This window comes from Sander lucioperca, chromosome 13 (assembly GCF_008315115.2).
Source record: "Sander lucioperca isolate FBNREF2018 chromosome 13, SLUC_FBN_1.2, whole genome shotgun sequence".
In the NCBI taxonomy this organism is placed as follows: Eukaryota; Metazoa; Chordata; class Actinopteri; order Perciformes; family Percidae; genus Sander; species Sander lucioperca.
The window spans coordinates 572,501-589,756 of record NC_050185.1 but is presented as its reverse complement, the minus strand read 5'-3'; the positions used below and the strand labels follow the sequence as shown (position 1 = coordinate 589,756).

Below are 17,256 nucleotides of genomic sequence, written 5' to 3'. Positions count from 1 at the left end.
TATATGCAGTCTCCCTCTGTTTCACGCGCCAACACATGTGCACTTTGCCCTTTTCATGTTTCTCTCCATCTCTCTTCTTCTTAGTTGTGCTGTTGACACATTTATCATGAGAGTGTATCACTTAAAAAAAAACCTGAAATTGCCAGAACTGAGCTTTTTTGTAACTTTCTTCAACATTTTTAAAATCTTGATTGAAAACACATGTATGTTCAACTTCACATTTCACTTCTGAATCTACATTGAAAATCATTGCCTTGTCTCAATTCAGAGTAAAGGCAGTTTCTAGCAGTAGTTGCTGAATTCATACTAGGTCAACTTGAGTGAATAACTTCCATGCAGTTTTATGACAGTGCCCCCACCCCACGTCCTCAGTGTCCATGAGACTGGTCCTCTAGTACACCACTGTCCATTCTCACCATTACATGCCTAGCTTTGGCCTAAACCTAATCCTGATTCCAACCTTTACTTGCAACATAAATCTAAATGATAAATTAACTTCCTGACAATGTGAGAACCAGCAAACTAACTGCAGTCAGAAAAATGACTTATTATAAGTGTCAACATATTCAAACAGATTCTTCTAAACATAGCTGCACAACATACACAAACAGACACACAGTACATTGTGCACTTGCTTGTTCAGCCGTCCTTCCAACAGACGAGAACACGAGGAGGCCAGAAGCAGTGTCTGTCTGCTGTAGGGCTGTATAGGCAGTTCCCAAACACAGATGTTTTCACTGGGGTGTTGCTACAGGGAGAAGGAGGCAGGTGTCTGCAGCTACTACCGCTGTTTGGCTTACCATAGCAAAATGAATGGGCAAGAGAAGAGGATCTAAATATAGACACTAAAAGCACACCATAGCTGAAACTATACTCTTCTTCCCTGTTACATTGCTGAATTGCTGCTCCCCTATAAGCCAGAGCACAGCCTCAGAACCGTAGGCAGGGCGCTGCTGGCTGTTCTTAAGTCCCAGCTTAAAACTAAAGGTGACCGGGCTAATGCAGCGTGGGCCCTTTAGCTCTGGTACTCCCTACCTGAAGCTTTGAGACTTGCAGAGTCGGTCCCATTTCCACCTGGTATTATCATCCATCCTTGAGTGATCCGATCACAGGTGGACAGCTCTGAGTACATGTGGGAATGCCCCCAGGATACATTGAGGACACTGAGATCCGATCACTCAGACCACATTCAGAGGTGGCAGCAGTGGCATTACGCACGGCCATTTCTGTTTACCTTTATTTAATATAAAACAATCCAATAAAATCAAAAGTATCTTTCATCTACTAAGATTTCCAACAGTACTAACACCAACATGTACCAAAGGTATGGAGCATGTATAGGCTTTACTGCATTTAGTGTAATGTAACTTGCCTAAATTTGGCCTTAATATACCAATAAGCAGTAAACAGTGGCATTGCTATAATGAGGTGAAATGTTTTTGTAAAGAAGGTAGATAAAGAAAGGCTTAGAGCTAAAACTACTGTACCAATCCAAGGCCTTTTGACCGCAAGCCTGGGAGAAGCCCAGTGACCTACAATACACTGTGTAAGAGAAGCATTACAGCACAGGGTAACATCACCCATGCTCTGGTTACACAACCATATTAAAAGAGTGTGGAGCACTATTGGAGCATTGTTTGATGTGAATGAAGCCTGGGGTGAGAATAAATTATTTAAATTTTTATTATTTGTTTCCTTTTCATTTGTGTCCATAAGCTTACTGTGAAGATGTAATGGAGTTGAGACAAAGCATAATAACTGTGGCACAAAAAAGTTCCAGTAGATGACATAACCTGTACATTTTAAATCAGACAAGAACAAGGGGGAAGGTGTCTGCTTCATGATGTGGAGACCATTCTACAGCCTGTTCTCCTAACCTAGAGCACCTTATAATTGGATGCCATCCTTATTATCGCCCAAGGGAGACACCTACACCAACCAAGCCCTGGACGAGCTATATGCAGCTGTCTACAGGACAGACACCTACAGTAACAGCTGGAGGCTACTTTTTCAAATCCTTCATCATCTCCTCTCTTTCTGACTCACTGGACCCACTATCATTAGCATACTGGCCAAACTAACGCCATCAGATTTCCACACTACCCACTCCCACCTAGACCAGAGGAACACTTCTGTGAGATGGCTGTTCATATACTATAGTTCAGAATGAATCTCCAATGTGCCCTCCAAGCTCTTCATTAAGCTCAGAGACCTGGGACTCAACACCACCCTCTGTGACTGGATCTTGAACTTCCTGACGGAACAACCACCTCCATCTCAACGCCAGCAAAACAAATGAGCTGATTGTTGTCTACAGGAAAAACAGAGAGTAGATATGGCATCATCAACCTCAATGGAACTGCGGTGGAGAGAGTCAGCAGCTTCAGGTTCCTCGGGATTCACATTAGTGAGGACCAGTGTTGGCCAGTAACGCATTACTTTAATATTATTACTTTCCACAGTAACGAGTAGTGTAAGGGATTCCAATTTCCAAAACAGTAATTATATTACAGTTACTAATCCAAGTAATGCTGCGTTACTGCATTACCCGTGATTTGTTTTTTTGTCCCAGGTAGGCTTTCTTATATGATGACGTGACGTGTGCGTTTGTCGTCATTTAGCACGCGGCAGGTCACGTCACATCAGCTTCTAGCCAAAAAGCTAAACAAAGGATGACGGAGAGAGGAACACTTTCAACAGCTGGAAGCACTGTCATTAGATAAAGGCTCTGTGAGTAACATATTAAGCTCCCTGAGTAACTTGCCCACCACTGGTGAGGACCTGACTAGGGCTGCACGATATTAGGAAAATATCTAATTGCGATTATTTTTGACTGATATTGTGATTGCGATATGACTCACGATATTGGAGAGAATGATCATTTTTATATCATTATTCTCATTTTCACTGGAAAATATGAAAAAAAAAATCAAATATGATTGAAGTGTGATTTTGTGCGAGGAGCTGTACCAAACAAAGATGTTTTCTGTAGTCTGTAGGATAGGCTCTGTAGGCCAGGATGTCTCTGCAGCACCACAATACTTTATTTTAGAATGGTTTGACACATATTTTGCCTTTAACAAACGTTGCACCCCCATGCGATTTGGATATTGCACTACTTCATATTGCGATTTCGATAAAATTGCGATTAATTGTGCAGCCCTAGACCTGACCTGGACTCATCACAAAGACAGTGAGACAATTCTTCCTCCGCAGGCTGATGACGTTCAACATGGATCCAGGATACTCTGCAACTTTTACAGGTGGTACAAGGCTCTACAGAGGGGGAGGGCACATCACCAGGATGGAGCTGCCATCCATGGAGGATCTCACCCAGCAGTGCAGAGACCCCAATCACACCAACCACAAAGTGTTCTGCTTGTTGCCGTCTGGCAGACAGTACCACATCTGGTCCTGCACCACCAGGCTCAGCTTCATCCCACAGGCCATAAGACTGCTGAACTCTTGAGCTCTTGAGCTTGCCACTATGTCACTTGCACCATATTGATACATTAATGTCACTTTATACTACACTACTTTATACTACTGCCATTTCCACAGATGCAGCCACCTGGAATTTCCCGTTCCTCCGTGATGAGGCCCAGGCAGGACCCCTAAGCGCCATGTGTGGAAACCAGTGGCAACGATTTATCTATCCACCAGGAGATGTGAATATGGAGCATATTGGTACAGCATATGGTACAATATATGGTACAGTAACAGGCCGGGACAAACTGACACAATGTTTTTTACACAAAGTAAGTATGTAGTAGTTTTTTACAAAGTAAAAAAAAATTGATGTATTGCGTTTGCCAAATTCACAACAAGGCACAAATAATTACAAATTACTCGCAGACAGCATTTCATAAACTTTATGAAGTTTCCTCCTAACTTAACAACTCACTGGGAACTTACTGTTTAATTTGTTTGTTAAATTTGCTTAACTTAAAAAAAAATATATTTTTTAAAAGTCAAGAATAATTACGAATTTGTCGTAGACAGCCTTTCACAAAGTTTAAAAGTCTTCCCTAACTCAACAACTCATAAAACAACATGCTTTTTTTGCTGAAACAGTGTGAAAGATATTTTGCTCTTGCAAAGTTGTCAAGCTTGCCTCTCTATTCTAATGTCTATCAGCTTCACATTTCACCTCTCTTCAGGTGAGAGATTATATTATATTACTGAGCCTAAACACTTTATTAGCATTACAGTGATCCTTTTTGTTCGCACTTAATGGACCATCGATGTGCCACAGGTCTCCCTGCCCCCTGTGAGTGTAAGCCGCTTTTATGTCACTGAGATGGCGCAGACCGGCAGGGAGTGTTAAAAACACTGCGTATATACACATAAAAACTGCAAAGCAAAATGTTTAGAAGTCATAATCGGTCATAGAAAATCAGTCAAACCCATGGACAGCTTCAGGGCAGGATGGAGAGATGGTGGGAGAGACGGACCAAGACATCAAGAAATTTCAATTTGGTGGAAGTAGCCATACAGAATAGCCTAACTTTAGGGAAGAGCTAGAACAAGTTAATACACAGTATATATAAGATACTGTCAGACATTGTTTTTCATGATGTTCAAAGTGATTAAGGTGAAACGGTAAAGCAGTGGTGGAAGAAGAATTCAGTATTCAGGGATGGGACCTGGCTGGCCTTCAGTTGTGAGGGACTGCACTGCTGCTAAACCTGCTTACTCAACTGGTTACTTACGGTTTACAACCTGTTTACATCTCAGTATATACAGCCCATATTTATCTGTTTATACCTGTACACATCACAGTGTATATATTTATTATACTAGCTGTTCACCTGTCTACAACAGTATTATACTTTATTGTTTATTATATAGTATTCCTGTATTTTAGCTGCAGCCCTATTTTGTCTTCTTTTTTTATGTGTACTTCTTGGTGATCAACACCAAAAGTAAATTAATTTTCTTGGTTAAGCTTGATGAAGTCAGCACACCATCAACACTGCACACTCTAGTGCCTGTAGTGCAATGCCTATCAACGTGAAGGTTTATAATATGATGTGCTGTAGCCGTGGCGCTGGCCAGGCTGAGCTGTGTGCAAAGCGTCACCGCTCACGTGTGGTGTTGTCATGCTCCACTAAGAGGATCCCTTCTCTATGATGTTCACTACAGCAGAATCAAGATGAGATGGAAATGTGGACTGGCATGGCCGAGGGCAGATTCAGAGCCTCTGTGCAGATTTAGTGTGGAATCTACTAGCGGTTGTGTGCACTGACCTCTTTCTGTGGCTTTATATATCTACAGTTGGACTCTCTTCCCCCATTCTCTGCTACGGTCCTAATTCCTACAGACAGTAGGAAGGGGAGCTGAGCTATGGGGAAAAGATAGAGCACCTGCCCTCTGTTTTTCTTACTTTTACAGTCAAACATACACATTTCTGTTGTCATCAAGTGTTTTTATAACTTCAGTGTATCTTTTTAGGTGAGTGATGGATTTTGTACCCACACACTGTCTGGGTGTTTTTTTCAGTCACTGTTGAATATGCCTCACTGTTATTTATGGGATTATATGGAATAATCCTATAGTCCTAAACAGACCAGTGTCTATAGTCTGTTGATTCTTGATGTGTTTTCATCCAGTTATCTGTATTCTGAATCAAATCTAATTTTTTCAAACACTGTACAAGAGAGATTGTGTTTATACATATATGTAAATTCCATAGGTGCCTGTATTTGATGAGAAGGGATAGAACAAGAAATGTAATCGCAAAAACATTGGAGCAATATTCAACTTTAGTGACATAAAAACAGAAACAGTGATAACATGAAAATGTTCTAATCACTTCCCTTTAAACTGACTGATGCAGAAAAACATGTTCATTTATTTTAAAATAAGATGGAAGTAGAGAGAAAAAGCACTTTTGCGTGTAATTCTCCAGTGACAGAAAAGATGAGGGGAGAGAACAAAGTAGAGGTCTGAATGACAATGTCAATGGACTATTTGACTGTTTAAGCTATATTACAGTCAGAAGAATGAACACACACATTTGAAGTGTTTATAAGGAACATGTGGGTAATGTGAATTAAGCTGTGATCAGAAACAGACTACAGAAACTAAATGCATTCATTAATCTAATTACTGTTAATTATCACCTGCTGTTTCTCTGAAAACCTAAGCGCTGAGAATTATATACAGTGTCAGCCATGAATAACTCACTATAGCTAAATTACAGTTTTTTCACAACTAGGGCTGTCAAAATTAACTCAATAATAATGAGTTGCCACAAATTTGTTTTAATGGCACCATGGACGTTCATTTTATCTAACAGTTTCTCAACAAGACTAGATGAGATGATTCTCTGCCGAGCCCCTTCTTGGATATGGTTGCCTGTTCTACTGCTTGTCTGGTTTTGACCCTTGCCTGTTATCTCCATCCCAATTCTTTCATTGCACTAGTAAAGGAAGCCCAACTTCTTACTTTGCTTACTTACCGTACTGACCCAAATATACTGTAAGATGGGTTTTTTATTCCTATGAATATATCTGAAAAAGTGAGGTTGTCCTATATTCGGGGTCTAGACTTTCAAACACCAATATACATCCACAACAACAGGTGGCACCAAATAGCAGTAACCTGAATGTGCCCGTCATGACCGGAGCCGTCAATCCAAACTCCCAACAGAGCCAGAAGGCTGAAATGTGCAGAGACAGGGTGAGCGCGCCCCCAACAAAGTGGCTCAAAAGTAGGGCAAGTTAGCAAACACATGAGAAGAAGTTTTGATGTTAACTTTAAGATGATGGTGATAAACACAGCAGAGTCATCAAACAACTGCCAAGCAGCCAAGAAACATGGTGTCACAGAATGTAATGTACAGAGATGGCAAGCCCATAAAGACCGTCTTCAAAATGCCGTCAGTCAAAGAAAAGCATACCGTGGTCCCCAAACCAGCCGCTTCTGTGAGAATGACCAGAGAGTGTGTGAATATGTGATTGAAAAACGAAATGAGGGACTTCTCATCACTCAAGCCGTCATTCCAATGAAAGCCTTGGAAATCGGTAGAGTTTTAAAGATTAGAAGACATGCAGGAAATCGTCACAGGTCGGACTCTAACCCTGGACCTCTGCGTCGAGGCATAAACCTCTATGTTTATGTGCGCCTGCTCTACCCACTGATCCAACCCGGCCACCGGCAGAGGACAAGTTTAAAACGGTATTTATAAGTTATAAAGTTTAGCTTATAATTTTAGTTTAGGTAAATTTGAATGTTAAAGGTCCCATGACATGGTGCTCTTTGGATGCTTTTATATAGGCCTTAGTGGTCCCCTAATACTGTATCTGAAGTCTCTTTTATATAGGCCTTGTGGTCCCCTAATACTGTATCTGAAGTCTCTTTTATATAGACCTTAGTGGTCTCCTAATACTGTATCTGAAGTCTCTTTTATATAGACCTTAGTGGTCTCCTAATACTGTATCTGAAGTCTCTTTTATATAGACCTTAGTGGTCTCCTAATACTGTATCTGAAGTCTCTTTTATATAGGCCTTAGTGGTCGCCTAATACTGTATCTGAAGTCTCTTTCCCCAAATTCAGCCTTGGTGCAGAATTACAACCACTACAGCCAGTCCCTCAATGAGCAATCCTTAGGATGTGCCATTTCTGTGTCTGTAGCTTTAAATGCTATTGGGGCGGCAAGGTGGAGGGTGGGGGTGTGGCCTTGACCAACTGCCATGCTTCACTTGGTTGCAAGCCATGATGTCTCTCTCTTTCTCATGGTTGGGCCAAATTCTCTGGGCAGGCAAAGCAGAGAAAGGGGAGGTAACCTTTCCGGTCCGTGTACTTGGTGGCCAACGGATTTTCGTTTTGAAAGGAAAAAAACAAAAACGAAAAACGGCCAGTTTCCCAATTACCATTAGTAAATAGGAAAACAAAAAACGGAAAACAACCCATTATTCGTTTTTTGTTTTGATATTAAAAAACGGAAAACGAAAAACAATCTTGTTATCCGATTGTCTTTGATGTATTTGTAGATGGAACTCGGAAATTAAAATACGTGTGTATAAGTTGTATTCCTTAATTTTGCATTGGTATTTTTTTCGTGACCCGGAAGTTACTCCCGCCACGCCAAGACCCGCCCTTCAATAGCATTTATTGGCCAGTACCGCCTGTAAGATCCGTTCTGTGCATGCGCATAATTACATAGTAGAAAACTAACAATGTCCCTGTGCGATTTATATAAGTAACATGTGTCAACACTTTACGACCAAACATTACAACTTTTTTATTAAATCTTTTTTTATTAAATCTTTATTATACAATAGTTATAGCTACAAACATTCGAAACTTGTCACTGATCCAAAACCGTGTAGCGACGTCGTTGTTGTGTTGTTTACGTTAATGTTTTTACCTTTAATACTTCGTCTTGACTAATAACCATAGACTGTCTATTATTAATGCGATGAAGTGTAAACGTACATAAGTGTCCTTTTGAAGATGGGATGACAGCTCTCCCAGCCACCACTGCTGTATACCACTATAGTAGCTACATGCTAACGGCAGTAAACACTATAGTAGCTACATGCTAACGGTCATCTTAGCTGGCAATGTTGTTAAATTCTCCCCAATTCCGGGTCACATTCCTGCTGAAACATGTCCGATTGTGTAGTGTTTGGTCTGCGATTTTTGACATTAGAAAGTGCTGCTTCGTTCCACTACAATCTAACGTTAGCATACTCATAGCTAACTATTGTAGCTGCATGCTAACGCGACATAGCGGAGCATATATAGCTAGCTATGTACGTATGTAGCAGGACTTTGTACCGTAAAAAATCACCAATAAAGGCTTCTAAACCAAATACTAAACAAATACAAATACAGTAAAGTGACCGGAATTAGGGGTGAAATGTCCAGCATTGAGCTACATAATAGTTTGCTAGGAGTTAGCTGGTCTCTCACAGAGATCTCATTTGTAGCCCTGTTTTTACCTGATACTTTCATAAAAGTACAAACACATGAAGTGAGAGGTATACACATGCTTAAACTTTATTTAAAACATGGTTAACCTGAAGCAGGACGGAGTCAAGCAAGGCTTCTAGCTCAGGCTAGCTAGCAAATTACCTTCAAAGTTGCAAAGAAATGACGAAACGTAAAATTTGAAGCCTTTATTTAATTTGCTACATGGTGTTGTACTGGATGGCCGGACGACCCTCCGTATATCATTAACAGATACTTTAGGAAACTCCAGCAAACACCTTGTAAACTTCATCTTTGCCATCATAACGGTCTACTGTCACTGTCTAATGTTTTCTTCCGGTAACCGGGAATGTCCAAACATCCTTACGCCAATGCGTGCATTGAGCTGTGAAGTTTGCCGGTGTTCGCGCAAGCGTAGAACTGATCAGGCAGTGCACAGAACAGATTTTACAGGCGGTACGGATCGGGTACTGACAAAGGAATAAGATTTATACACACATTTTAATTTCCGAGTTCCATCTACAAATACATCAAAGAAAATCGGATTGTTTTTCGTTTTCCGTTTTTTAATATCAAAACAAAAAACGAATAATGGGTTGTTTTCCGTTTTTTGTTTTCCTATTTACTAATGGTAATTGGGAAACTGGCCGTTTTTCGTTTTTGTTTTTTTCCTTTCAAAACGAAAATCCGTTGGCCACCAAGTACACGGACCCTTTCCCCTTATGATGTCATAAAGGGAAGATTCCAGATTGGCCCATCTGAGCTTTCATTTTCTCAAAGGCAGAGCAGGATACCCAGGGCTCGGTTTATACCTATCGCCATTTCTAGCCACTGGGGGACCATAGGCAGGCTGGGGGAACTCATATTAATGTTAAAATACCTCATGAAGTGAAATTTTCAAGGCATGGGACCTTTAAAAACAACCGACTTCCTTGCTGTTTTCAATGCGTAAGATTTTATTTGATACTATTAATAAAATTGTTACACTGCCGCTCTCTACATTACTATGTTTCTCCACAGATGATTGTAACAAGTTTCTTACCTTCTTTGTTGATAAGGTAATGGCTATTAGGTCCAGTATTGATCCTGGGACTTTCCCACCCAACTCTAGCTCCTCTCAATCTTCTACTGTTCTGGACTCTTTTCAAACCTATTAGTTTACAAATAAAGCTATCTTCTAGCCCTCTGTGTTTGTCTGTGTTTCGGGATATATTACCATCTTCTAGAGAAGGTTGTGGCCAATCAACTAACTGCTGTGTTGGAGAGGCACAATATATGATAATCAATCAATCAGGTTTCGGAAACAGCATTCTATGGAAAACTGCTCTTCTTAGGGTTTCTAATGATATTTTAATGTCCTCTGATGTGGGTGATTGTTCTGTGTTGGTACTTCTTGATCTCAGTTCTGAGTTCGACACAGTAAACCATCACATCCTGATTAAGAGGATACATGATTGGGTGGGCATATCAGGCATAGCTTTAGACCGATTTTCTTTGTATCACTGACGGAAGTTTCACAATATTTATGGGAGACTGTGTCAGATTCCTCTCCACTGTCTTGTGGTGTCCCGCAGGGTATGATTCTGGGGCCCCTTTTATTCTCTTCATATCTGCTGCCCTTGGGCAGATCATAAACAGATATAATATATAATAATTATATCCAGCTCCATTTTTCATTTAAACCCTGTAATGCTTTTATGTTACCTAGGCTTCCTGAGTATCTAAATGCTATTAGGAACCGGTTAGCAGAACATTTCTTACAGCTCAATGCTGATAAGACAGAAAAGGACTTCCCCATGATCATGCAATGGATAGGGCCTCTTTCCTCTGCTGTCCGCTCCAACCTGCATAATTTAGGGATATAACAATCCCCGTCCTTCGACACCCATGTTAAGCAGCTGACCAAATCTTGTTTTTTCCACTTAATAAATATTAGTAAACTCAGATCTGTAGTTTCAACTATAATTATATGTTTATACTATGAACTATGATTCAGCTTAAAATTACATTTGAATTTAATTTAAATTACAGGCTCCTGCATGTATGGCGGAGCTACTTCACTTTATAAATACATTTTACTTACTTAATTATTTGACTACAGTTAATGTAAACTTTTATCCTAACCTGCCTGTCTTTGAGTTGTGCCTCTGGGTTCAAGCTTGTCTGTTTTATGAGCAATTACTGTTTTGCATACACATATGAGTCATTGTACAATCTGTAGTCAATTGAAAACTGTAAAAAAAGAATCTGACTTTTTCTCACCAGAATCCGATATTGACTACCAATCCCATACCAGCGCCCTTCTAAACTATGTAATACTGGGTTTTCCATGTTTCTGAACGGTTCTCCCAGCAGCATACTATCAGCAGTAGCTTTATGCATCAACAAAGCAGAACAAAAACCCTGAGAATTTAGTTTCAGAATCTAAACAGGCTTCCATGAAAGCTTTAGATACATCATTTTAGACATTTATTTAAATGATCCAATATTCACTTTCTGTTTAATCAAAATATTTAGAACAGTGACCCATTAATCCCTGACACAGGAAACACAACATAACTTTAGGACCTGACCTTCTAATCTTAAAGCAAGGCAAAAATCCAGCAAAACTTGAGACAGAGTGTTTGCCTTGCATGACAACACATTAAAGGCATAGTAGTAGTTCTGACATGTCACTACGATAAATGAAGGGCTGCATAAATATTACAGTAGCTGTAAATATGTCCTCATTAAGCCCCAGTAAGCAATAATAAAGCTGTGAGGGTTGCAGATAGAAAAAAAACTGTGCTTTGCACTCACTTTCAGAAAAATTATTACTTTTTAGCTTATAATCAACAAACACAACCAACAGTGTAATCCTTATCCCATAGGATTCACTTTCATCAGGGATAACACACACTAACACAGAGAACAATACAGAATAATACTCAGAAGTCAGCCACTGATAGAAAGATCTCTTTAACTACTCAAAATGAGCAACTGTCAACATCAACGTGTTCCTCTGAAGCATAATAGAGTGATCTGCAACCTACCTTGCATCCAAACATCAACGACAAAGTGTTGTTGGTGCAGGCAACTTTGCAGTGGCACAGCACTGGGGTGCACTCTGGGCTTTTGACAATGGGAGACATTCCTGTTAAAAAAAAAGACCAGCTGGACGGACTCTGCAGTAGCACAGAGCTTCAAGGCAGAAAGACGAAAATCAACAGTCAGACAGAATAATAAAGCTAGAAAGAGGGTTCACGCTTTATGAGAGCGAGGTTTTGCATTCGGGCTTTAGCTCACATACAAGCACACTCACACTGTCACCACCATTCACTCCCCTTCCCTCCCTCTCTCTCTGTCAGGAATGCCCACTGTCTCCATCTCTCTCTTCCCACTATTCCTAGATCACCCTTCTCCTCCCTTCTGTTGTTCTAATTTCTGTGGAAGAATTAACTCATTACCAGAATAATCTGCCATATCATGTGTCCTTAACTGGTGCCAATTTGCATTTAGAAACAAATAACTATTGTCACTGTTTTTGTTTTATATTCGTATCCTGAGTATGTAGCTGCAGTCGGTCTACCAAGCGGTTTCTCTTAGTATTCATGTTGTAGGGTGCCACCAGCTGGCCAAGATTTATACATAAATGTGTGTGTGTGTGTGTGTGTGTGTGTGTGTGTGTGTGCGTGCGTGTGTGTGTGAGAGAGAGAAGCGCTGACAGTCAGCTCCGAGTGACGCAAGTTTCCAAGCAGGAAGAGTAGAGGAAAAATGAGCGTACAGGTCCAGGTGGAAAAAACAACTCCAAGGATGGCCAGCAATAGGACATACTGCATACGTATACAATTTTGCCATGCTAAAAAGGTCTGACTACTTAAACATTATGTCAAAGAATTAATAACACAATAACATGATTTGAGTGGCTGTAATGTATGTCCTGTATGCAGGCTATAGGCCATATAGAGAACTCTTTGATTAGCTGACGGAATTAACCCTTAAGTAATGCAGAGGTGGGCCCAGAGTAAATTTACAGTACCTATGCACTGGGCTGAGTTGTAAATAAGCAACAGCTTCCCTGACAGCCTCCATGTTACTGTAATATAAAACAGGTGAAAACACAGGCAATTCTCCATTTCTACAGGAAATAGCCTGATGCGTATGAATTCACAATGCTATAACCGGAGGTTATTTTTATTAGGCATTTACTCTGAAGTAAAAGATGTTAGAATATTAACTAGAGCATGCAGTCCAAAGAATTTACTGACATGGCCAATTTGAATGAGATTAACCATCAGAGAGGGTCTGGTTGAATTTTGATCACACAATCTCCTCCTGGAAAACATATTCTGTTGGAATGTAACTTAAGGATTTCTTCGAGAATAACTCATTCTACTATTTCAAATTGTTTTTCTGCAACATTGTTCTTTTGAAATAAACTGTCCTGCGTAGTCTACATGTAGGATATCTCTTATTGCCAAAAGCTAACATGAAAGTTATTTTCTTCCACACAGTGACAATTAAACCTTTTAATCATAGGTAATAATAATCATCATCATATCCACCCCCTCATTGGCACAAATCACAGCCAAAGCTTGCCAAGCAGCCCTCTGACAGACCAACAACAGTGTGCGGAGGTTGAACACTGCACACAAGTCTTCATCTGGCACTCGGCCCAGGTAAGAAATGAGAGCCCTGGGTGAGGTGCTGATGTGTGCATACCAGATGGAAATTACAAAACCACAGTAGGTTAATATCTTCTTACTGCTGGGCCTAACTACATCTCTTGGTCAGAATGCTATGCTACCTGACTGTCTGCTTGAAAAACTGTAACGTTTACTATAGACGCTACTATACAGTGTGTCTGTAAGCATGTGTGTGATTTAGGCATATGGTGTGCTTGGCAACTAGGGTTAATAGTCACTCTCAACACAAAACATATACTGTATGTGCTCCTCTAAACAGACTGACTGTGACTCAAACATGAATCTGTGTAAATAGAAATTCAATGTAACAACAAAATTGTTGGGTCTCAAGCAAAGTTTGTCCAAACTAGCAAATCTGTCTATGGGACCTTTGTGTTTCAGTACTTGCTGTGTCTATGCTGTATCTTTACAGGAACACATCAATTTTTTTTTAATATTTAGGCCTTAGCTACATATTGTCACAACAGTGTTTCCCACAGATTAGAAAGCAATTTGTGGTGGCGTGCGGGCGGGGGGCCTCCGGTTCAGGCTGGTCCTCATCCTCAACACGTGCCTTTTTCAGTCACGGAAAATACTTGTCAATACTCATCTGGGTTGAAGCAGCAAACATTCAGTGTAAGAGTAAAAAAATGACATAACATTATTTATAATAAGTTTATTTGATTCACAGCTGCTACATATAGTGTTTTGACCTCGACAACCCAACTGCATTTTACCGCAAACTTGTGACTAGTTAACTTTCTAAAGCAGGCGCAATCGCTGGTTTTGCTAAGAGTTGGGTCGGGACTCCAACATTAACACACTGGCAACATTGTATTCAGAATATAAAATATTTTTATAGCACTTTTTAATGTGTGATTGTGTAAAGGTGTTCACTAGATACCAACTTTTCGTGAACTTGTGAATTTCGCCAGCCGTCTTCTCTTGTTTTCATGGAGACAGACGCTGTGTGCATGGAGGGGAGGGGCTGTGTGTGTGTGTGTGTGTGTGTGTGTGTGTGTGTGTAGCCTATGTGAGAGAGACGCGTGAGTGACAGAGAGACAGAGAGAGCAGGGAAAGGAAATGCAGCTGAACGAATATGCTGCGTGTTTTAAATACCGTTAAAAAAAAAAAAATAATAATACTAACGAAACGCAATATGTGGCGGCCGGTGTTGATTGTGTGGCGCACCGCCACAAATTAGTCTATGTGTGGGAAACACTGCACAACTTTAGCAAGATCATAACATACATTGCTCTGTTACTAACTCTCATGTCATTCCAGATCCAGTCGTTCCCTACTGGGCTGCAGCTACCCTGGTAGTGGACTTCTGCTCTAGTGTCTGCTGCCGAGTACATATTGGATTTCCCCATTAGCAGACGCTGCGCAAAATTGATGAAATTCTTTGCAGCCAAGATTGAACTACTTTAAAGGCCTACTGTGTATCATGCTGGCTCAATACACGGAACAACATGTAGCCCTGCTACAGCTGTTTTAAATTTCTTTCTGTGTTTCAGCCTCTCTCTCTCACATGATTATTCATTAGTCATCAACCTGCAGGAGAGCTGCATAGGAAGAGATTAAAAGTCTGGCGAGTCATTGAGTACTTGTGTAAGGAATATATAACACACCTGTAGTAGCTGCATCAGGCGCTTTCCAAACACCTGGACAGGGACTGTATGAATGCTGCATCCTGATTCACCAGTACAAATGTACAGTATGCAGTACAGTACAGTGTTATCTGAACTGAACCACTAGATGGAACCATAACACTGAGTATATCATTGTTCACGTGTGGAACAGAGAGGACCAGTAACTAAAAACCCAATTACACTTTAATAAACAGTGACTGAGGTCCATGTGGATTCATTAATCAGTTAGCATGTGAGAAACAATTCCAGAGCAACTTTTATGAAAAATAACAAAATCTGTGAGACAAATGTTCACACATGCACATGCAAACTGCAAGCCACACACTCCAATTCAGGTGTTCCACAGTAACTTCTAAACTGAAGCGTTGCTTTGTCATTCACATGTGTAACTGGGCCAAACTGTATGACTGCAGGCAATGACAGTTCACCCATTTCTTGGGTGATGTTACAAGACTTGGTAAAACCCTATGAAGGAATCAGCAGGGACAAAACCAGAGCAAATTTCATTCTCCATCCTCAAGGCTGTCAACTCAAATTAAAGCTTCTTTGTCTCCACATGTCTGACCATCCTGGAAGAGGGATGCAGGCAGAGCCTCTACACTGTATATGCTACAGTATGGACACACAATAAGCAGTGTTATGTGGACTGACTGTAATAACATTCATGAGACAATGCGCATTGCTTGTTTTCTTTTTTTTTCTTTTAGAGCAGAACACATCAAGAATTTGCTCAGCTTTTATTGCGCATAACTACAATTACTTTTAAGAGTTTGTAAAAAAAAAAAAAAATAAAAATCATCAATGTAGGACCTGTTGCCTGCTTGATATGAAGGCACACACTATAAAAAGTGGAGTAAGGGGGGGTGGAGTGCTTGGCTGTGTTATTATTAACGTAATGTTATGTCTCAAGCAGGGAGAACAGCCTCTGTATTAGGGGTGTAAAGATTCACCGGTACAAATCGGAGTCCGATTATCACGGATAAGACTACATCGATACACGGACCCCTGAATCAATCTCAAGTTAACGAAGCGGCTGGTCATTCATGTTCGCGGTGGCAGGGATCAGCCAATAAATGCCTTTGTTTGGGTTTGCAGAAAAAACATGCGCCGACTGCGAGCTTTGGTTTTTGGAGTTGGCAGTGAAAGTGGCTGAGAGGAATACATCGTGGATATTGTAAATTGTACTAGCTGCAGTCTGTGAGTCATCCATCCATGTGGGTGTTCATAAACATGTAAGTAGACTGGTATTAATATATATATATATATATATATATATATATATATATATATATATATATATATATATATATATATATTAGGGCTGTCAAAATAACACGTTAATTTCGATTAATTAATCTGAGAAAAAAATAACGCGTTAAAAAAAATAACGCAGATTAATCCATTCCATATTGAGGTTTGACCCGGAGCCGTTCTATCCACCATTCGACTGTAAAATGAAGGAGGGAGACGAGAATGTGCTGCCTGGATCATTAACTGGAACATTTACTTGTAAAAATCTTCTTCCTGAATAGGGTTGGGTACTGAAATCTGGTGCCACTGATATGTCTGCACTTCTCTCTGATTCTCTGAAGACGATACAGGCAACAAAAACACTGCTGCACGTGACGCTAGTTAACACTATACTCAACAGCAGCTAACGTTAGCCTACCACTAGCTAGTTAACACTATACTCAACAGCAGCTAACGTTAGCCTACCGCTAGCTAGTTAACACTATACTCGACAGCAGCTAACGTTAGCCTACCGGTAGCTAGTTAACACTATACTCGACAGCAGCTAACGTTAGCCTACCGCTAGCTAGTTAACACTATACTCGACAGCAGCTAACGTTAGCCTACCGCTAGCTAGTAGCTGGATTTAAAAACGGCTAAAATGCTGACAGCTAACGCTAAACGGTGTAAAGCTTGACTGTGTTTTACTGTAGAGGATTCAACACCGGATGTAACAATCTGCAGCTGCCGTTGTCAGAAAAACACAGAC

General features: G+C 40.4%; 1 protein-coding gene across 39 annotated transcripts in view; it reads right to left on the bottom strand.

Moving 5' to 3' along the window:
- Positions 1-17,256, bottom strand: part of dlg2 (discs, large homolog 2 (Drosophila)) — a 261,578-nt gene that overhangs the window by 155,780 nt on the left and 88,542 nt on the right. For 2 of the 39 annotated variants that reach the window (XM_035991044.1, XM_035991045.1), the window contains exon 1: positions 11,974-12,190. The exons of the other annotated variants lie outside the window; for them this stretch is intronic. In XM_035991044.1, coding sequence (XP_035846937.1) covers positions 11,974-12,072 — 99 coding nt within the window. In that variant the 5' untranslated portion in view covers positions 12,073-12,190. Of the gene's footprint in view, positions 1-11,973; positions 12,191-17,256 lie in introns of those variants that run through there. 39 annotated transcript variants of the gene reach the window in all.